The sequence below is a fragment of the Bolinopsis microptera genome, chromosome 2 (assembly GCF_026151205.1).
Source record: "Bolinopsis microptera isolate Bmic1 chromosome 2, MBARI_Bmic_1.0, whole genome shotgun sequence".
In the NCBI taxonomy this organism is placed as follows: Eukaryota; Metazoa; Ctenophora; class Tentaculata; order Lobata; family Bolinopsidae; genus Bolinopsis; species Bolinopsis microptera.
The window spans coordinates 13,031,944-13,052,736 of NC_087073.1; the positions used below are offsets into that span (position 1 = coordinate 13,031,944).

General features: G+C 41.1%; 2 protein-coding genes across 2 annotated transcripts; one reads left to right on the forward strand and one right to left on the reverse strand.

The window, feature by feature from the left end:
* The first annotated feature begins 1,359 nt into the window (after positions 1-1,359).
* On the forward strand, positions 1,360-8,835 carry LOC134826805 (uncharacterized). Its single transcript, XM_063839303.1, has 6 exons — positions 1,360-1,459; positions 6,244-6,382; positions 6,615-6,715; positions 7,345-7,457; positions 7,803-7,923; positions 8,080-8,835. The coding sequence occupies exons 1-6, from the start codon at positions 1,360-1,362 to the stop codon at positions 8,340-8,342; spliced, it is 837 nt and encodes a 278-aa protein (XP_063695373.1). The 3' UTR covers positions 8,343-8,835.
* A 2,437-nt stretch (positions 8,836-11,272) lies between these two features.
* Positions 11,273-19,837, reverse strand: LOC134811516 (E3 ubiquitin-protein ligase UBR2-like). The gene is made up of 7 exons (XM_063818362.1): positions 19,319-19,837; positions 18,954-19,058; positions 18,664-18,782; positions 16,738-16,978; positions 16,260-16,373; positions 15,791-15,975; positions 11,273-15,548 (listed from the first exon to the last, which is right to left on the reverse strand). The coding sequence occupies exons 1-7, from the start codon at positions 19,784-19,786 to the stop codon at positions 11,393-11,395; spliced, it is 5,388 nt and encodes a 1,795-aa protein (XP_063674432.1). The 5' UTR covers positions 19,787-19,837; the 3' UTR covers positions 11,273-11,392.
* Between the last annotated feature and the right edge of the window lie 956 nt (positions 19,838-20,793).

A 20,793-nucleotide genomic window follows, 5' to 3' on the forward strand; every position in this document is an offset into this window, starting at 1 on the left:
ATTATACAATACGTCGAAGTCGCCGATCTACGCGATGTTCATAACTAGGGGTAGTTACAATTAAATATTAACATTGATGAAGAAAAATAAACTTGTTCGAAGTTCTCGCACACACTTGGTCATGCTCATTGCAGTCTGCTTCCTTAGAAAGAGCAACTCAGTTATTCGGATATCAGACGTCGCTGACTCAGAAGATTAAAATTGACCTCAGCCAGGAGTAGCTGATAAAGAATCATGTAGGTATGCGTAATAACTAATATGTAATTTGTGATTGCGTCCGTAGGGAAAATTCGACATATTAATATCCAATATGTCCAAAACAGTGTTTAAATCACGGAAATTATAACAGCAGAAAATGTCAGAAAATTCTACATTCTAGAAAAATGTGATCTTATCGACACATTAAAATCCTGGATGCTGACATAAACAAATGGACGAAGTATACATGATTTGATTTGATACCTAACCAAAAAAAATAGCAAATATACATATGTACAGCAAATCGAACAAACATATAAAAATGGACTGAAATGCATATAGCCATGTAGAAGGACAAAAAAGTTTTATTGCCGCCAAAAGTCTCAACAATGTCACTCCCAGTTTTCATCTGGGAATAAAATAATGGATTGTGAGAAGTATGAAAATGATTTTGAAAAGTATGTAAACACACGATTGTCTCTAAAATACAGATAACTTACCCGTACCGGAAACTCATATAGTAGTAGTACTCGTTCGTACTGATAAGTGTTTTAGAGACATGAATTAGTTCATGGTCAATGCGGTATCTTTTTATCACGGCTACAGACCTTCCCGTACCGGATGTAGTGGTCGACGTGAGTGTGTTCAGCCCTTTCCTTCTTCAGATCAGTGACCCGATGCTTTCTCGTTGCACGCTCTTCGCTGGATCTATCTGAACAGATCCATGTGGATCTCAACTAGCCTCAGCTCCGTCCGAATATATGACGAATTCTGCAGCTCGGGAAAGTAATCTTCACTTGTCGGATAGCCGTACCTGGCCGCTTCCAGCTTCTTGTCGCTTCGAAATGAGGTTTCTCCCCAATCTCCCCCAAAACAGCGGATACCAAAGGTTATTAAAGCGGTTCTTCTTCTTCAGTTCTGCCATTTGGCCCTATTTTACAAACAATTCCATCTACAATTTATTGACCGATCCAAATCGCGATCATAACGGACTTCATCTGATGGTCGTTCCACTTCCATTGCACATAATATGGGCTATGGCCCCTATACTAATAGACGTAAATAACTTTCACTTTCACTGTACATAATACATTCCCTATAATGGAATAAATAAGTTTCACTTTCACTATCTACAGTAATTTAAATTAAACTGTACATAACATGACCCTCTATCTACATTCTACAGGAGTAAAAACAGAGTGTACTCCTGCTGTAGACGGACTCTTGGTTCAAGCAGCAAAAGTTATTCGGGATTCCACCGGTTAGTGACCAGTTTAAAACTGGTTTACCGTCATCATAACAATCGTAATTTTCGTAGTATTCTCACTCTGTCCTGTAAACCTACTACAAACCACCCTAGGTTCCCAAATGAGATCAGTAACCTGGGAAACAGGAACAGTTCTCACTTTGTCCTGTAAACCTACTACAAACCACCCTAGGTTCACAAATGAGATCAGTAACCTGGGAAACAGGAACAGTTCTCACTTTGTCCTGTAAACCTACTACAAACCTCCCTAGGTTCACAAATGAGATCAGTAACCTGGGAAACAGGAACAGTTCTCACTTTGTCCTGTAAACCTACTACAAACCACCCTAGGTTCACAAATGAGATCAGTAACCTGGGAAACAGGAACAGTTCTCACTTTGTCCTGTAAACCTACTACAAACCTCCCTATGTTCACAAATGAGATCAGTAACCTGGGAAACAGGAACAGTTCTCACTTTGTCCTGTAAACCTACTACAAACCACCCTAGGTTCACAAATGAGATCAGTAACCTGGGAAACAGGAACAGTTCTCACTTTGTCCTGTAAACCTACTACAAACCACCCTAGGTTCACAAATGAGATCAGTAACCTGGGAAACAGGAACAGTTCTCACTTTGTCCTGTAAACCTACTACAAACCTCCCTAGGTTCACAAATGAGATCAGTAACCTGGGAAACAGGAACAGTTCTCACTTTGTCCTGTAAACCTACTACAAACCACCCTAGGTTCACAAATGAGATCAGTAACCTGGGAAACAGGAACAGTTCTCACTTTGTCCTGTAAACCTACTACAAACCTCCCTAGGTTCCCAAATGAGATCAGTAACCTGGGAAACAGGAACAGTTCTCACTTTGTCCTGTAAACCTACTACAAACCTCCCTAGGTTCCCAAATGAGATCAGTAACCTGGGAAACAGGAACAGTTCTCACTCTGTCCTGTAAACCTACTACAAACCACCCTAGGTTCACAAATGAGATCAGTAACCTGGGAAACAGGAACAGTTCTCACTTTGTCCTGTAAACCTACTACAAACCTCCCTAGGTTCACAAATGAGATCAGTAACCTGGGAAACAGGAACAGTTCTCACTTTGTCCTGTAAACCTACTACAAACCACCCTAGGTTCACAAATGAGATCAGTAACCTGGGAAACAGGAACAGTTCTCACTCTGTCCTGTAAACCTACTACAAACCTCCCTAGGTTCACAAATGAGATCAGTAACCTGGGAAACAGGAACAGTTCTCACTTTGTCCTGTAAACCTACTACAAACCTCCCTAGGTTCACAAATGAGATCAGTAACCTGGGAAACAGGAACAGTTCTCACTTTGTCCTGTAAACCTACTACAAACCACCCTAGGTTCACAAATGAGATCAGTAACCTGGGAAACAGGAACAGTTCTCACTTTGTCCTGTAAACCTACTACAAACCTCCCTAGGTTCACAAATGAGATCAGTAACCTGGGAAACAGGAACAGTTCTCACTTTGTCCTGTAAACCTACTACAAACCTCCCTAGGTTCACAAATGAGATCAGTAACCTGGGAAACAGGAACAGTTCTCACTTTGTCCTGTAAACCTACTACAAACCTCCCTAGGTTCACAAATGAGATCAGTAACCTGGGAAACAGGAACAGTTCTCACTTTGTCCTGTAAACCTACTACAAACCTCCCTAGGTTCACAAATGAGATCAGTAACCTGGGAAACAGGAACAGTTCTCACTTTGTCCTGTAAACCTACTACAAACCACCCTAGGTTCACAAATGAGATCAGTAACCTGGGAAACAGGAACAGTTCTCACTTTGTCCTGTAAACCTACTACAAACCACCCTAGGTTCACAAATGAGATCAGTAACCTGGGAAACAGGAACAGTTCTCACTTTGTCCTGTAAACCTACTACAAACCACCCTAGGTTCACAAATGAGATCAGTAACCTGGGAAACAGGAACAGTTCTCACTTTGTCCTGTAAACCTACTACAAACCACCCTAGGTTCACAAATGAGATCAGTAACCTGGGAAACAGGAACAGTTCTCACTTTGTCCTGTAAACCTACTACAAACCACCCTAGGTTCACAAATGAGATCAGTAACCTGGGAAACAGGAACAGTTCTCACTCTGTCCTGTAAACCTACTACAAACCACCCTAGGTTCACAAATGAGATCAGTAACCTGGGAAACAGGAACAGTTCTCACTTTGTCCTGTAAACCTACTACAAACCACCCTAGGTTCACAAATGAGATCAGTAACCTGGGAAACAGGAACAGTTCTCACTTTGTCCTGTAAACCTACTACAAACCACCCTAGGTTCACAAATGAGATCAGTAACCTGGGAAACAGGAACAGTTCTCACTTTGTCCTGTAAACCTACTACAAACCACCCTAGGTTCCCAAATGAGATCAGTAACCTGGGAAACAGGAACAGTTCTCACTTTGTCCTGTAAACCTACTACAAACCACCCTAGGTTCCCAAATGAGATCAGTAACCTGGGAAACAGGAACAGTTCTCACTTTGTCCTGTAAACCTACTACAAACCACCCTAGGTTCCCAAATGAGATCAGTAACCTGGGAAACAGGAACAGTTCTCACTTTGTCCTGTAAACCTACTACAAACCACCCTAGGTTCCCAAATGAGATCAGTAACCTGAGAAACAGGAACAGTTCTCACTCTGTCCTGTAAACCTACTACAAACCACCCTAGGTTCACAAATGAGATCAGTAACCTGGGAAACAGGAACAGTTCTCACTTTAGCACTTTGTCCTGTAAACCTACTACAAACCACCCTAGGTTCACAAATGAGATCAGTAACCTGGGAAACAGGAACAGTTCTCACTCTGTCCTGTAAACCTACTACAAACCACCCTAGGTTCACAAATGAGATCAGTAACCTGGGAAACAGGAACAGTTCTCACTTTGTCCTGTAAACCTACTACAAACCACCCTAGGTTCACAAATGAGATCAGTAACCTGGGAAACAGGAACAGTTCTCACTTTGTCCTGTAAACCTACTACAAACCTCCCTAGGTTCCCAAATGAGATCAGTAACCTGGGAAACAGGAACAGTTCTCACTTTGTCCTGTAAACCTACTACAAACCACCCTAGGTTCCCAAATGAGATCAGTAACCTGGGAAACAGGAACAGTTCTCACTTTGTCCTGTAAACCTACTACAAACCACCCTAGGTTCACAAATGAGATCAGTAACCTGGGAAACAGGAACAGTTCTCACTCTGTCCTGTAAACCTACTACAAACCACCCTAGGTTCACAAATGAGATCAGTAACCTGGGAAACAGGAACAGTTCTCACTCTGTCCTGTAAACCTACTACAAACCACCCTAGGTTCACAAATGAGATCAGTAACCTGGGAAACAGGAACAGTTCTCACTTTAGCACTTTGTCCTGTAAACCTACTACAAACCACCCTAGGTTCACAAATGAGATCAGTAACCTGGGAAACAGGAACAGTTCTCACTTTGTCCTGTAAACCTACTACAAACCACCCTAGGTTCCCAAATGAGATCAGTAACCTGGGAAACAGGAACAGTTCTCACTTTGTCCTGTAAACCTACTACAAACCACCCTAGGTTCCCAAATGAGATCAGTAACCTGGGAAACAGGAACAGTTCTCACTTTGTCCTGTAAACCTACTACAAACCACCCTAGGTTCACAAATGAGATCAGTAACCTGGGAAACAGGAACAGTTCTCACTTTGTCCTGTAAACCTACTACAAACCTCCCTAGGTTCCCAAATGAGATCAGTAACCTGGGAAACAGGAACAGTTCTCACTTTGTCCTGTAAACCTACTACAAACCACCCTAGGTTCCCAAATGAGATCAGTAACCTGGGAAACAGGAACAGTTCTCACTTTGTCCTGTAAACCTACTACAAACCACCCTAGGTTCACAAATGAGATCAGTAACCTGGGAAACAGGAACAGTTCTCACTCTGTCCTGTAAACCTACTACAAACCACCCTAGGTTCACAAATGAGATCAGTAACCTGGGAAACAGGAACAGTTCTCACTCTGTCCTGTAAACCTACTACAAACCACCCTAGGTTCACAAATGAGATCAGTAACCTGGGAAACAGGAACAGTTCTCACTTTAGCACTTTGTCCTGTAAACCTACTACAAACCACCCTAGGTTCACAAATGAGATCAGTAACCTGGGAAACAGGAACAGTTCTCACTTTGTCCTGTAAACCTACTACAAACCACCCTAGGTTCCCAAATGAGATCAGTAACCTGGGAAACAGGAACAGTTCTCACTTTGTCCTGTAAACCTACTACAAACCACCCTAGGTTCCCAAATGAGATCAGTAACCTGGGAAACAGGAACAGTTCTCACTTTGTCCTGTAAACCTACTACAAACCACCCTAGGTTCACAAATGAGATCAGTAACCTGGGAAACAGGAACAGTTCTCACTTTGTCCTGTAAACCTACTACAAACCACCCTAGGTTCCCAAATGAGATCAGTAACCTGGGAAACAGGAACAGTTCTCACTTTGTCCTGTAAACCTACTACAAACCACCCTAGGTTCACAAATGAGATCAGCAACCTGGGAAACAGGAACATTTCTCACTTTGTCCTGTAAACCTACTATAAACCTCCCTAGGTTCCCAAATGAGATCAGTAACCTGGGAAACAGGAACAGTTCTCACTTTGTCCTGTAAACCTACTACAAACCTCCCTAGGTTCACAAATGAGATCAGTAACCTGGGAAACAGGAACAGTTCTCACTCTGTCCTGTAAACCTACTACAAACCACCCTAGGTTCACAAATGAGATCAGTAACCTGGGAAACAGGAACAGTTCTCACTTTGTCCTGTAAACCTACTATAGACCAGAAGCACCGGACTTGGACCAATAACATCAGAGCTCTAAACTCAGTGGACCAGACCCGAATAGATTAGTGAGTATTGAGTAAGTGTGAACTAGGACTGTAAGTGTGATGGAGCTAGGAATTTATCAAACTTGTAGTTTATTTGATGGCCCTTTTTAGGGATGATTAAGCAAGACCCAGAAATTCAAGATTTGCAAATCTTTACTTTTAGCATAGTTTTAAAAAGGTGATACAGCGAGGAATCAAGATTTCTGTAAGCAGTGCTTTCTAATTAAATTGAATAGAGTTTTACAATTTATAGTGTGGACAAGTTTGGAGAACAGAAACAGCAGATCGTGGTGAAGTGTGCCGGAAACGATTTTGTACCTGACATTTTTAACGGACAAGATTCTTGGTGTGAAGGTTAGTTCAGTTATCAAATGTTGGAGTAGTTCGCTGTTTATTAGTCTCGTGATTGAAATAGCCAACCGGATATCAACCAGCTATTACTATTAGTTGGTTTAGTTTTTATTCTATCCTCTAGATGTGAGATGGAGGGGGATTGTTGGTTGTGATGTCCCCCAACATGACTAGTATCACACTGGGGAGTGGGGGCTAAATTAATGCTACAAGTATAAATATCACACATAATGCTGGATGAATAGGTCTAGAAATGTTTCAAATTCATTCCACTGTGACCTTTAGCACTCAAAGAACGGTATGCGCATAGTAGCTCCATCAAACAACGGAATCCCTAAACGCACAATCAGCAGTGTTATCACTAATCACTGTTCAATAGGATGACATGCTCCAAACTGCACATTTATGTTACCCTCATTTCTTGAAAATTCCGTAACTTCTAGCTCACGGACATTCCGTAATAATTACAACTATAAGTCCACAGTCCGCAACTGCAAGTTTACTCTAAAACGGATTAAGTTGAAGGTCTGGGAATGGACAAGGTATTCCGTATTGTAAAATAACTGAAGGACGCACCGTGCTAAGTAACACTAGAGCTAATTTCACAGTTATCTAACATTTGTCCCCTTCAGTTGGCTGCGCCCCGATACCCGAGGATTATACTAACTTCTGGGCCCCAAACTACACTCAACGTTCTATGGGTCTAGCCTCTAAGGGGGTTCCTATTGCAGCTGACGCTGACTTGGTAATATTATTACATACTTTGCTCTTGCAGTTGTAAGAACTTACACAATCATAACTTATCACCATGATATTAGCAAATCTTTACAATCGGAATCTATGTTTAAAAACTAGCTGTACAAAACCATCTTGCTGCATAATCCAGTGCTCAGTCAGGGGTGTGTGCTGATCAGTCGAAAGCTTGAAAACGTGAATGGTTTTAATCTCCATATTAGTATTAATTTAGGAGCCATAATTTTATATTTTCTCAAACATGATACACGCCTACTCGCCTAGAAACTTATACTATGGTTGCATCTCCAGTACCACTGTGCTATGTGCTCAGCTGACTCACATCGCTAAATTACAGGAGATAAGTGTAGAATGTAAGGACGGATACTCCCAGAAGATTGGGGATGTTGGAGAGAAAAACGTGTTCTGTACTGAGTTCGGGTGGTCGCCGATCCTTCTACAACTTATTAACTGTGCTAGTGAGTTTAACTGCAGAGTATTTTAACTGCAGAGTATCCAGAACCTTCCAAATTGTCATACATCCGTCATCCACCCGACTACCATAAACTCACTCACAATCTGACTATTTATAGACTTTAACTCTTTCTGCCATATTAGTACAGTCGATATTTCAGCCGGCTGCCGGGATTTAACAGAAGAAATTAAAAACGGGGTTGCAATATATACCCCCGGCACTGTGACCTTCTCAATAGGTGAACGAGTCAGCTTCAGGTGTGATCCCAACTTTAAGTTAGACGGGAAAGAGGTATTGACTTGTGACTCAGGGCAACGGTGGACGGGAGACGTGCCGGGGTGTGTTCCAGATGGAACTGTCAAGTCTCAGGGCTACAGACTGATTTCCAGTTTGTGGCTTGGTTTCCTGCTTTATTTACATTAAACTTTAATGAAGGGCTTGTAAGACATCATTTCCAATGTATGTTTTGCCATATTATTAAGAGTTGATTATATTAGAGACAGATACTGATAGCATCCCTCTCTACGTAAACTGGACTGCTTAACGAGAAAATCTGATTTGACAACTTTATAGACAACTATGTTGTAACCATGACAAATATGAACGAACAAGATTATTTGTGAATCGCCATCTGATTCTGGTTAACGAGTCAATATGTCAGTATTATATATTATGCATAATTTCGCCTATTACATGTATGTTTAATATTGAGATAAACATAATTTAAATCATTACGCAGCCTCATATTTACAATCTAATATATACCGAATCTGCTGTATCAGAAACAGGAGAACACTTTGTTCCGTTAACACATGGATTTATTTGAATGTATCAACTGTACGATTTTAATTAAACCGGTTGCCAGAACAATACACTATTTATTATATTTGAAATAAGAATTATCTTCTTTATTATTAAATGTCCGTTCATTACTGATCACTTATCAAACTTGACTCCATTGAAGTAGTAAAGTCACGCTCAGCGGTCGATCATTCACCGTGTCTAATTAGCCTTTTCATTCAAGTGATTGTTGTATGTAGACATACGTTATAACGTTTAATAGGTCTGCTAGCAGTTTAACAGTCGGACAAGTGATACTACATAGTTCTGATGAAGCCGCAGTTACAAACAGATCTATCAATGTGCACTATTCCTTCTCATTATGACTTGCTTCCAGGAGATCTAATATTAACGTGAGACTCAAGTTTCAGGAGGCTGCAAAACAATGGCCCATCTTTATGTCATGTTAAATACATACATTTAGAAGTGATAGCAAATATTTCGTGCAATTTATTGCTCGTGGCCCATTTCTTATCAATATGATAGGAATACTAAAATTTTGTAAGCTTTAACCTCCCCATACAAGCCTTCATTGATCTGAATATGTGATGTTAGAAACTCTCATTCAATCATTGAATGGCACAATCAACGGAGCGGTCCACATATGGCGTGATGATTCCTATTATGAGATATTACTACACAAAATTAATATTCATATCTATTACTTAACTTCGCAATACATTTACAAGTGGTCGCTCACATGTTGCGTAATCCACTTTTTGGCAATCCTCCGTAATCAAGACCCCTTATGACAACAATATTAACGTGGGCAATATATATTGACGTGGGCAACTAAAATACACAGTATTAATTATTATAATCATAACGAAATAAAATTCTCAACCCCTGTTTAGACGTCAGAAAATGTATGATTTTTCTTCACATTTTTCGTTCACATAATCAGCCGAGAGGGGTTTTCCGAATGCTTACGGTTGACTACGGGGGAGGGGGGGGGGGGGGGGGGGTTTGTTCGTTGATTACGTAATAAAAATGTCCTTTTTTACCCTCTAGAATTATAACAATTTGACAATATTTTAATTCAAATTTCACTCTGATAGTGATAAAATTTAGAAATTGATCGGATATTCGACTATAGTAAGTAGTTTGAAAGGTGCTTGGCCGGATATCATAACAATGATTTCGGCTCATCATGATCAGGGTAGCATGAAACGTAAGGAAAAATTATTTCCAGGGAAAATATTCGAAAGGGGGGGGGGGGGGGGGGGGGGGGGGGGGCGGGGGTTGGGTCTTGATTACTCTTGAAATTTCTGGTTAATATCCAGCCAAGTACCTTCTAAACTGGACCGTATATTTAAGACATGATCTGACCCCTGGCCCTTACCAAGATCCCATAAAGAAATCTATTCTATTGAGGCTTATAATTCACATAACTCCTTACCGACCTGGCCTTGAGGTGACCAGTTTAAATCCCAGTTGGGTAAAATACCAAAACTGAAAGGAAGCCTTTACTCACCAAAACCATGGTGCGAATGGTAGTGGCTCTCATTAGAGCTGCGAAAATAACACGAGTGCATATGTGATATGTACTGGGTTATGTCCCGACAATGCTGCCATACGAAAAGGCCCCTCGTTCGTAGCTTTATTCGCCATGTCGTTGTCGTTACAACTGACTAATACCAACCCACCCATAGTGTGAAATGTGATGTTTTTAATAGAACTTCAGCTATGCAAACACATGCACCGTATGCAAATTGCGTTTCTGCGACCAACTTATTGTCTAAATGTTTATTTAAAATCAAAAATACCTATCATAGGAGGAGTGATCGTGTTTTTGGTACATTAAATATTAAGAATGAGTAGAGTTGGCGACTAGATGTGCCTAACGAGTCTTCAGCTACAACCAAGGGGGACTATTTGAACCGCGCACACAACTAGGAAGTTCTTTATGATCGGATAAAGCAGTTGGATGGTGTGATTAGTGGTATCTGATAGGACAATACCAACGTCAATACTTAAACCCCACGTGTTGTTCTGTGTGCTGGCAGTTTAATTACCAGCATGTTATGGGACGCACTCAACTACTTCCCGTCCCGAGGTCAAAGCAAAGTTATCGACCAGGCACTGCACCTGTCTGTTTTTTGGCTTAAAAATACCCATATTAGGAATTACTATTGGGAGATAAAATCCAGTCTGATCTAGTACGTACGTACGTTACAGTCTAGCTAGTTTCACTCACAAAGATCGCTCGTGCGCGCAAAGTAGTCGTGATACTACAATTCTGCTCGCGCGTGCCAGCCAAATAAGAAGTAGACCTACGTATAACTTATGACCTGATGTTATCGCGACCTTCACTAACCTGTTAACGTTATGCACAGATATGAAATCGTGAGACCTAACTTTACTACATTTTAACAGCATTCCATATAGTTATCAAGTGCATCTTCAAATTATCATAGCCCTTGTCAACAAAACATGATAAATCACGTTGAACTCATTATCTTGAATTAAGTAACTCAGATACTATAAATAGGATTATAAATAAACGCGTAAGATGAATGGAAATGCAAAACCAAACAATCAATATACACAATTAAGTTAAAGTGATTAAAACTATAAGTTGAATGCATCACGAGAAGTTGTATCACAAAATATACATCCCAAAAACGAAAGTTTCAGTACATAAGGCCGATCTGTTCAATTCTGGAGAAACCCAACCCCTCGCTATTCCGTGCTACCATTGGTCTAATCTCATGCCTGATCCACATCATTTCTATCTTACGGTAGATTTGAGGGGACAAAGTCAGTGCCTTATTCTTAGTGTATTTATATCCTTCTCCGTATTTGTCAACATAAGGTCCGTTAATGAAAATACCCTGAGTCCTGAGGGGGAGAAAGAGAACCTGACATTTTTCCAGGGTCAGGAAAACTCCCAAATCTCCGCTGCAACGGTGAGCATGCATGTTGCACGGTCCGAAGTTACTGTCGCCTATAGATTCCTGACAACAATAGCTCTGGAAGCAGACCAAATCCCCGCAAATTAGACAAACTGCCGTCGTCTGGATTTTACCAAACTTGATCTTAGGGCAGGTGTATTTGGATGCCTTCACCAATAAATCGACGAAATTTGTAGGTAAATCGATCAGTTTTGCTTCCCTTTTCGTTTTATTCACCTCTACAGTTGCCATAAACTTGTCCCTGTTCAAAGACCGGCACCACTTTTGGATGAGATCCAGCTTGTAGCCTGGATCGATAGTAAGAAGGTTGGTGAGAGACGAGATGTTGAGATAACGCATAAGCAGATTAAACTCTCCCTGTGGGCTCTGTATCTCCTTCATTGCAGCACAGCCTGTAATGGAAGTGGCGTATCTGAGGAAGAGCGCCAACTTTCTGAGGAGAGGAAGTAGATTGAGCTGTACTTTAGACACCAGATAAGTTGGGCACTTAAAGGGATCATCAGTGGAACTGAGCCCGCACATTTTCCTAACATAGCCCCACAAAGTAGCTAGCTGAATAGCATCACTGTCATCAGCACCAGTGTCAGCTCCAACAAGATCGTCCGGGGACACTGACAGTAGGATCTTGATGATCTTTGCAATGACACACAACTCAACCATTGCACTGTCGTAACTCTTACTTTCGTTGAAGATAACGAACCTCGCAGCGACGAACACAGTGAAGATATCAGTGTTGAGGATACTGGGTAAATCTACACTATCTGAGACCTGAGCGGAGAAAACGTAGAGCAATTCCCGAGTGAGTTCCTGGTTGTAGAGGTGGTCATTGAGCGTCATGCTCTTGTGAAGAGAATGGAGGAAAGACTCGAAGAATCCCTCTTGGTACTCGGCCAGCCCGGCTAACAGGGGCTTCTCCCTCAGTATCCGCTCCAACATGGAGAAAGTGTAGGATATCATCTTCAAAGTGAAGGGTGCATAGCACCTAGCTCCAATAGCGTCTTGGTCCAGGATATTCTTTGCTCTCCGGTAAAACCGTCTCATGTCCTCCTTAAACTTAGTACCAGGGTCCACTTGGTCAGGACCAGGAGATTCAGCTGCTGGCAGCTCTTCGCTCATTCGGTTGATTCTGTCATGGAGCATCGAATCTCTGAGAATTTCCATGAAGTTTTGTGCATCAGCCAAGTGATCTAAACCAACTATAGTTGGCATTGTAGGGCTCCTTGTGGCAGGGGACTCAGAGAACTCCAGCTCCATCAGTTCTATATCATTGTTAGCTTCCAAACTGTAGATCACATCTTTAAGGAAGTCCTCAGTGGAGATATCTTGAACGTCACGTGGTTCATAACCCACAACTGGCAGAGCACAGTTAGCTGCCATCTTACAGTAAGGACAGGAGAACTCTCCCTTGGGGAGGAAGAAGGAGTAGCGGTTCCTATCAGCTCCGGTCATAGTAAGGAGGTGTTGGAGAGCAGGAGACAGCTTCATGATGGACTGCAGACACTTGAGATGCATTGGGTGACCACATGACTGGATATGCAGGTTCTCTCCTCCTACTAGATAACTCATCCTGTAATCATCTGATATCTCGTTATCTTTATCCGTCTTCAGCACCACACTCTTCTCAATCAAACACCCGTACATCATAGTACTGTAACCAGTGTTAACCTTCTCACTGTCCTTACACAGGATACAGGTCAGGATATTGCTCTCTGGTCGTGGTATTGGACCCTTGTTTGGACCACACACGAAGTGCTCTGTTTCCTCTCCTGTCTCCATCAGTTCCTCTTCCGTTTTGTTCTCATCCTCAGCAATGTTATTAAACGCTTCCTGGTTCTCTACCATGAACTTGGCTTGCTGTGTTTTAAAGTTCTTCATCAGATGCTCGCGTCTTTTCTTCATCATCTCCTTGTGGGAATCTGCTCCTGATTTAGGGGATGATTCCACAATCGTCTCACTTTCTGTTCCCTCGGGCGTGCTGGCTGTGTCAGTCAGAATATCACACGTCTTCAAGATCCAGCGGATAAGAGGCTTTATCTCGTTAACACTCTTCACGTCCACAGAAAGGAGGTTTTTAAGGAGGGATACAATAGAACACTCTCCCTCTTCCTGGATCAGGTACGCTGGGTTGTCAGGTCTTGTTAGACAGTGAGAGAACTTTACCGGGAGAGGATTATCAGGGGTGTTCAGTTCGTCCAACACTCCGAACATGGTCAAGTAGAGAATTTGATGAAGGAGCAGGTCTGAGACGAGCGCGGAGGTGTCACTGTTGAATCTCTTGAGCACCACGTAGATAAAGCGCTGTATGATGGGACATGTAAGGTAATGTCTCAGTTGCCTTGTTAGTTTAGTGAAGCCAGGAAGAGGCGGAGGTTTGAACCCTTCAGTGTTGTTAGCTTGTCTCTGATAGTAGGTGTTCTCAGCACTCTGTCTTTGTCCATGAGAGTAGTGGTAGTAGAAGGGAGTAAACTCGTTGTAGTACTCTGGCTTCAGTTTCAGCATTGTCTTCACTCCATCCTTCACCGGGATCTTCTCCGCTATTATATCAAGTATCTCATCAATCTCGTCAGTCTTTGTAATGTCTTCCTCAAAATGGTCAAAGTTAGCCTCCAGAGTTTTAATTATCTTACTTCGGGGGACGTTACTAATGGCCAGGATGTGAACAGCATCTTTACGAATAATATCACACTCCTTCGCCTCACTAATGTTCAGCCTAAACCTCTCACAAATAACGTAGAGAAGAAGAGAAGAGAAAGCCTCAGCCATTCTGAGAAGAGGATCATAGCTAGTCTCGGAGCTGAGAAGCACCAGATACGGCTCAATCTTGTATTTTTGAACGATCTTCAGTATTGCATCCTCTGGGTGACAGAGTGTGAGGAGTAGCTGGACCGCCAGTAAATCCTTGTCCCACATTATAGACTTGTAGTGATCTCTGTAACACATACTCTGGTTCTCCATTGTTGTTCCATTTCTCTTCCACATGCTCGCCTCAATCTGCTGACTAAGGAGGATGGACCGGAGAGGTAGGTCCAACAGTTCCTCTGGAGTGAAGGTCTTCAGAAGCAGTTCTAGTGGCAGGTCAAACTTGGGGAAGTGAGAGAACACTATGGAGAACAACCTGGTCACCGGGATGTGGAATGAGACGGGATCTTTGAACATGTCGTGCTGAACGTAGCACATTTTGCGCGCAAAGAGAGGCTGATCACCTAGTTGGCGGTGCTGCTGCTCCCACTGCGCAGTAAGTGGACCACCACCCAGGGAGCGAACGAGGGATGCCAAGGAAACTGTAGAGGTCACAGCTGTTGGGTCACATAACTCAAACTTCTCACTGTTATCCAGCTGCGCTTTAATCAAGATTTCCAGAGACTTAACAAAGAGACGTGGGGTGGCCGTGCACCACCGTGCTACATACGACATTATCTGCCTTATCTCAGATATCTCGAGGATGAAGTACTGGTCCCACTCCTTCTCTCGGAGAATGTGGTTACCACTTTCTCTAATGTGAGGGTTCATTTCCTGCATATACGAAATGAAGTTCACGAACAGCTGCAAGAACGCCAGAAACGCGTCCTCCGTCGAGGATGGAATCTCATCAGGAATGTTTGTAAGAATGTACTTAGCGTCGAGTAGCACGTGGTTTATCCGTGTGCGCCGTTTAGAGATTGTAGAGTTGGACTGAAGGTTCTGGAACTTGGAGATGCCAGACTCCTGCTTAACAAACTTGCTGTAGAAGTCCACGAACTGCCTGAAGATGATTTCCAGTGCGGAGTACTCTGTCATGAGGATATTGGAGATGGAGGGCACAGTGAAGAGCTGGACTGTGAGCGATATTATACAGTAGGGGAACTCTCTGACCTTATCATCCTCCAGAAACGACCTGGTCAGGGGGAACGGTCATGTCACGTGATAAGCAGTTATCTAGTACAATACTATATATTGTATATATTGTCCAGAACTATCTCTTAATTAGAAACCGATTACTGCTGTCATATTGAACAATTTCAGTTTAAAATTTCAATGATAATTTCAGAAGCTAATTACGGAAATACATCATACAAATTAAGATTTAACAACATTGTTATTGAACAGGTTTACTACAAGTGCTAAAACTAAACCCACCTAAAGACCGCGCTGTAATTCTTAATGAAGAGCACACCAATATCCTTCTTGTAGAGAGAATCCCCGAAGTAAGCTGACATGAAGAGGTTATGCCAGGCGCACTTTACTTTCTTCCAGAAGTAAGGTTCGTGTAACATTACCCGCTCAATAAAACACTCCGAGTTGTCTTCTTCTTTGAAACTCACCTGTCATTTGTGGGCGATTAATTCAAGTGGGAGGTTGATAAATTGAGTTATTGATCACTGGGTGACTGGGTAGTTCTGAGAAGTGAGAGGAGCTTGTCAAATAACTAAAGATCAGGATCATTCTAATCAACTGTCAAGAACTTTGGGGAGCAAAATGCTGACAATAAATGAAATGGTAGTCCATATAAGGTAAATTATAGAGGCGAAACATGAAGATTGTTTAATGTGGTTCAATACTTCGTGTGACACAGCACAGAATGTTCCAGAAAAGAGATGCTGCTTACGTTACAAGCGATCCGTTTGAAAGCTGCATTTAATCGAGCTAGATCTGACAACCAGTCCACAACGTCCACCATGATATTCTGGAGAACGAACACAAACTCCGGCATTGATTTCGTCTGAAACATTTAAATGGTTATACTGAATATCACTTAAAGTACTGTTATACTGAATATGGTACTATAAATTTGAAATATTACCCTCATACCATCATTATGCTGTCAGATGATATACGCCTCAGACATTATCAAAACTACATCCTTTATTTCATATTTTTGCACAATGCATATTCGTTTTTTTTAATTCGAAGATTTCAAGAGCCTAAACTGTGTATGATTCGCCTCTCCAAACAAATCAAAAGCATATTCGTTTTTGGCTAAGGGAAAGGAAATTTTATACTCTGATGGTTTTAACACCATGCTATGGGAAAACACCTGATGCGACGCAAAAGTAGGGACTATGCTCATGCTGTTATCTACTCACGACTAAAGGTTCCTTGTTGAATCTGATTCTGGAATGTTCTCCAGGTTTGTAACTGAGGAACTGTCTGGTAAGTTCCTGACATTCCTCCTTGCCCGCAGTCCGTATCAGCATCCTTCCTTCTCTGTCGATAGACGTGGCGTAGGCAGAGGCTTCGCTGTGTGAACTCTTCAGCAGCTGCTTGAACTGTGCGATAACCTCGTCAAAATTGTGAACTTCGTCGTTATAGATCACTGTTACGTATCTGGAGAGGAAATTATCTTTTAGTCATTGTAATTTATATAACTCCATATTGAGTCTGTGCCAGTTTAGAGGATTCCATCAGGAAACCGATAAATGGGCTTAAATACATAATAATACACGTAGTGTGGCACAATCAACCTGCACCTCGTGACTTGAAATTCGTGATAAAACAATTACGCTCGTGCGAATCCAGTTCTTCAACTGTTGCTTAAATTAATTGAGATTACATTTCTGTTGAACTCATAATGCGTCATTTTCTTTCGCGGTAAAAAGCCGCTAATTACAGAAAAGAAGCAATATAAATGATATTGAAAGATATTCGGATTTCCACATACGAAATTTTGAATCAGGAATTATCTCTTTGAAAAATAAGATTATTGAAAGCTAAAGATCGACTAGAAGTGTATTAACTAAGCAACAAAAAGCGAACTATTATTACTCTATAAAATCTATAATGAGATAATAATTAACACACCATCAGTTAACTACTTGGATGTAGAACTCTCCCTGGGGGAGAACAACAACATCGACTACAGACTATTTAAGAAAGAGACTGATGCCAGGCTTTACCTTAATACTGATAGTTTCCACCCAAACCACGTCTTTAAATCAGTAGTATTCTCACAGATGATCCGAGTGATCAAGCGAAATTCGCAGGATCACACATGTGTGGAGGACCTGGAGGAACTTAAAGAAGACCTAATGAAAAGTGGACACAAGGAGGGGACCTTAACGGAAACAGAGCCTGAAGCAGTCTTGAGATCAATAGAACACGATTTGTATGAGAGGGAAGATAAGAAGCCAATCACTGACAAAGTTGTCTTTTCAGTGAAATTTTTCAAAGAGGTCACTGAACTTAGGAAGTTGGTACACTCTACTAGTGAGGACATCAAACAATTATGCGGAGACGTACAGATATTGTTTGCACTACGTAAACAGCCATCTATAGGCAACACAGTAGTGCGCAATAGAAAACTCAGTTCGTGCTCCGAAACGGATTCTTTCACCGTCAGCCAAAACTGTGGCGGGAGAGGCTGTGCAACCTGTCCCCAACTGTTCAACTCCAACGAAGTTATCACTGTCAATGGTTTGGATTTAACTCTGGATTTCCGGTTGACATGTAAGGACAGCAATATAATTTATGTCGCCCAATGCCAAATTTGTAATAAACTTCCCCAGAGCCTAAAAGACGATACCTATTTCGGCCAAACGGTTTCTCCATTTCATATCAGAATGAATGGACACAGAAACAAGTTTAAAATTGATAATGAATTGTCATTTGAGAAGTCGGCACTTTCCATGCATTGTTTTCTAGCGCATAAATCTGATTTCACTATGGGAGTTTTTAAATTAGGTGTAGTAAGAAAAGTCCGACCAACAGCACTTGATAGAGAAGAGAGCATTCTTATTTCAAAATTTAGAACTAATATTTTTGGGTTAAATAGGATTGTAGTTACTCGCTGAATAATCTGTTATGCTCTGTTGTCCATTCTACCTAGCACATTGAGCTCTTTAGTAAAGTTTCAGATTAAAATCTGTTTTAAATTTTCAAGTTGTTAACTTTTAAATTGCTTTCATTAGTCTAACCTAATTTTATTTTTATAGGCTAGTGATGTAAATATACGAAGAATTCACCTATATTTGTGCTGTCTTACTATGTGTCCAAACCAAATTGAATTAACACACCTGTCACTGGCATCTACACAGTCCCCAAAGGCTGGTAACACTGCCAGGGGGAGCTCGAACTGTTCATCATAACTCTCTCCCTTCTCAATGAACGCTTTCATTGCCAGCTCTAACAATTCCTGTTGAATAATGTTAATTGTTATGACATTTCTAGTAATTTAAACCACTGTGAAATTTAAATCTATAATTAGTCAGGAGTGGAGTTTGCATATAATTCTCTCGAAACAACTGTTGTTTGCAGAACATTGAAATAGATAAAATAGTTGTGTTAAAAGTAGAGATAACCATACCTTGAAGACAATAGTAGCAATGTTCCTGACTTTAGGAGGCAGCTTCATCTCCACAGCAGCGTCCTCCTCGTCTCCTTTGCCAGCGTGTACTGAGCAGGCGTGACCCTGTGTTCAGGTATTAGCATGTTAGCTATCATAAATCATTGTTTATGAGAGATTAAGTACTTTTGATGAGCACAACAATACCTAACGATGGTAACATCATCTGTGATCAGTAACGTGCCTTTATTAAACCTCTGTATAATTATTAACAACATTTAAAATGCGTTACAACTCTAATATCAGTGCATTCCATATTGTAGTTTCGACGAAAAAGCCACCTTCAAGCAGTTTTCAAGTTAATAAAAGGCAAAAATTAAACTCACATATTTCCAAGCCTCTACATCCCCACAGTCACACATTCCACTACCGTGAGAAGTGTTGACGTGAAGGTTGTGTTTCTCCGTGTGATGCGGACTCGCGTAATAACAGTCCATACACATGACACAGGTGCGGTCCAGCGCGCACTCCAAACAGCTAAACGTGGGCTCATTGTACTGGAGTATCTTACCACAAGGACCTCCAGCTCCAAGTGCCTTCTTCAGAAGGGGCAGCTCTGTTTCAGGATTCTTACCTGCGCAGATGAGCCGTGACAACGTGCTCACTATCTCGCGAGACAGAGCTTCATGAGGTTTACCAGAGTGGAGAGCTTCTAGCAGGACTGATTTTATGTATTGGAGCAGCACTTTGCCCTCAGGATCCACTGCATGGTCAGTTGCAGTGTAGACATTAAATAGCTGCGCGGTAGATGTTGCTACAAACTCGGTAACTGTGTTATCTTCCTCATCATCCATTTAGCATATCAATCTGTACTGCTAAATTATTTGATTTGTAATAATCATACTAATCATATTAATCATATTAATCATACTAATTATACTAATCATACTAATCATACTAATTATACTAGTCAATAATCATCATTCATAAAAGGTATGATACTGCCGTTTTCTGGCAAAAGTGCTTAAAGACCACTCAAAAATCCGAGGTTTTCAAGCACCTTTGACACATTTATGACAAATATTGGCATTTTAAGCGGTTTCATAAGGGGGTTTTGGAGGCCAGCCATTTGTTTTAATGGCTTCTGATGGTTTTCAGGGATAGTTCTTGACCCAAAAACCAAATTTGGGTTAAAGAATTCAGAATATCAAAAATGGTCTTTAAGCACATTTGTCAGAAAACGGCAGCATATCAGATGTGATCGATTTAAGCTTATATCAAATTGATCACAATTTCCATCAGGATATTCATTTGTAAAACTTTAAATGCCTATTAAATGAAAGTAAGAAAGTCACGTGATTAGTAACTGTTAATGAATAATAGGGGAAACTTTCAAACTTTGTTGTAGTAATTAAAACTAGCAATAAATTACATTTCTCACTGTTGATATTACAAGATAAGAAAATACATTAGAGAATGTTCACCCATCCAATCTTCTTTAAAAACCAACTAGTGACGTGAGTTACACTGCATCATTATGTCTAGACCACATATTTTAAAATGATGTAAACACAATTTGAAACTTTGAATCAACAAGCCAACGAAAGATTCATATTCTTTTCCATTTAGGTTTATGATCAAAATACTTTAAGTTCAATTGGTTTTGTACCCATGGATCTGATAACATAAGATTCCTGTCCTTCATTTCTCGTTTCAAACGTTTACCAAAATCAGTCTTGGTCCAGTAAGTACGACCACGGTCAAGCTTTCTACGACGTAGAGTTGTTGGCTGAAACTTCCATCTGGTCCTTCCTTCTCCTCGGTTCCATCCTTCCAACACACTTGAAGTGTGTATACATGC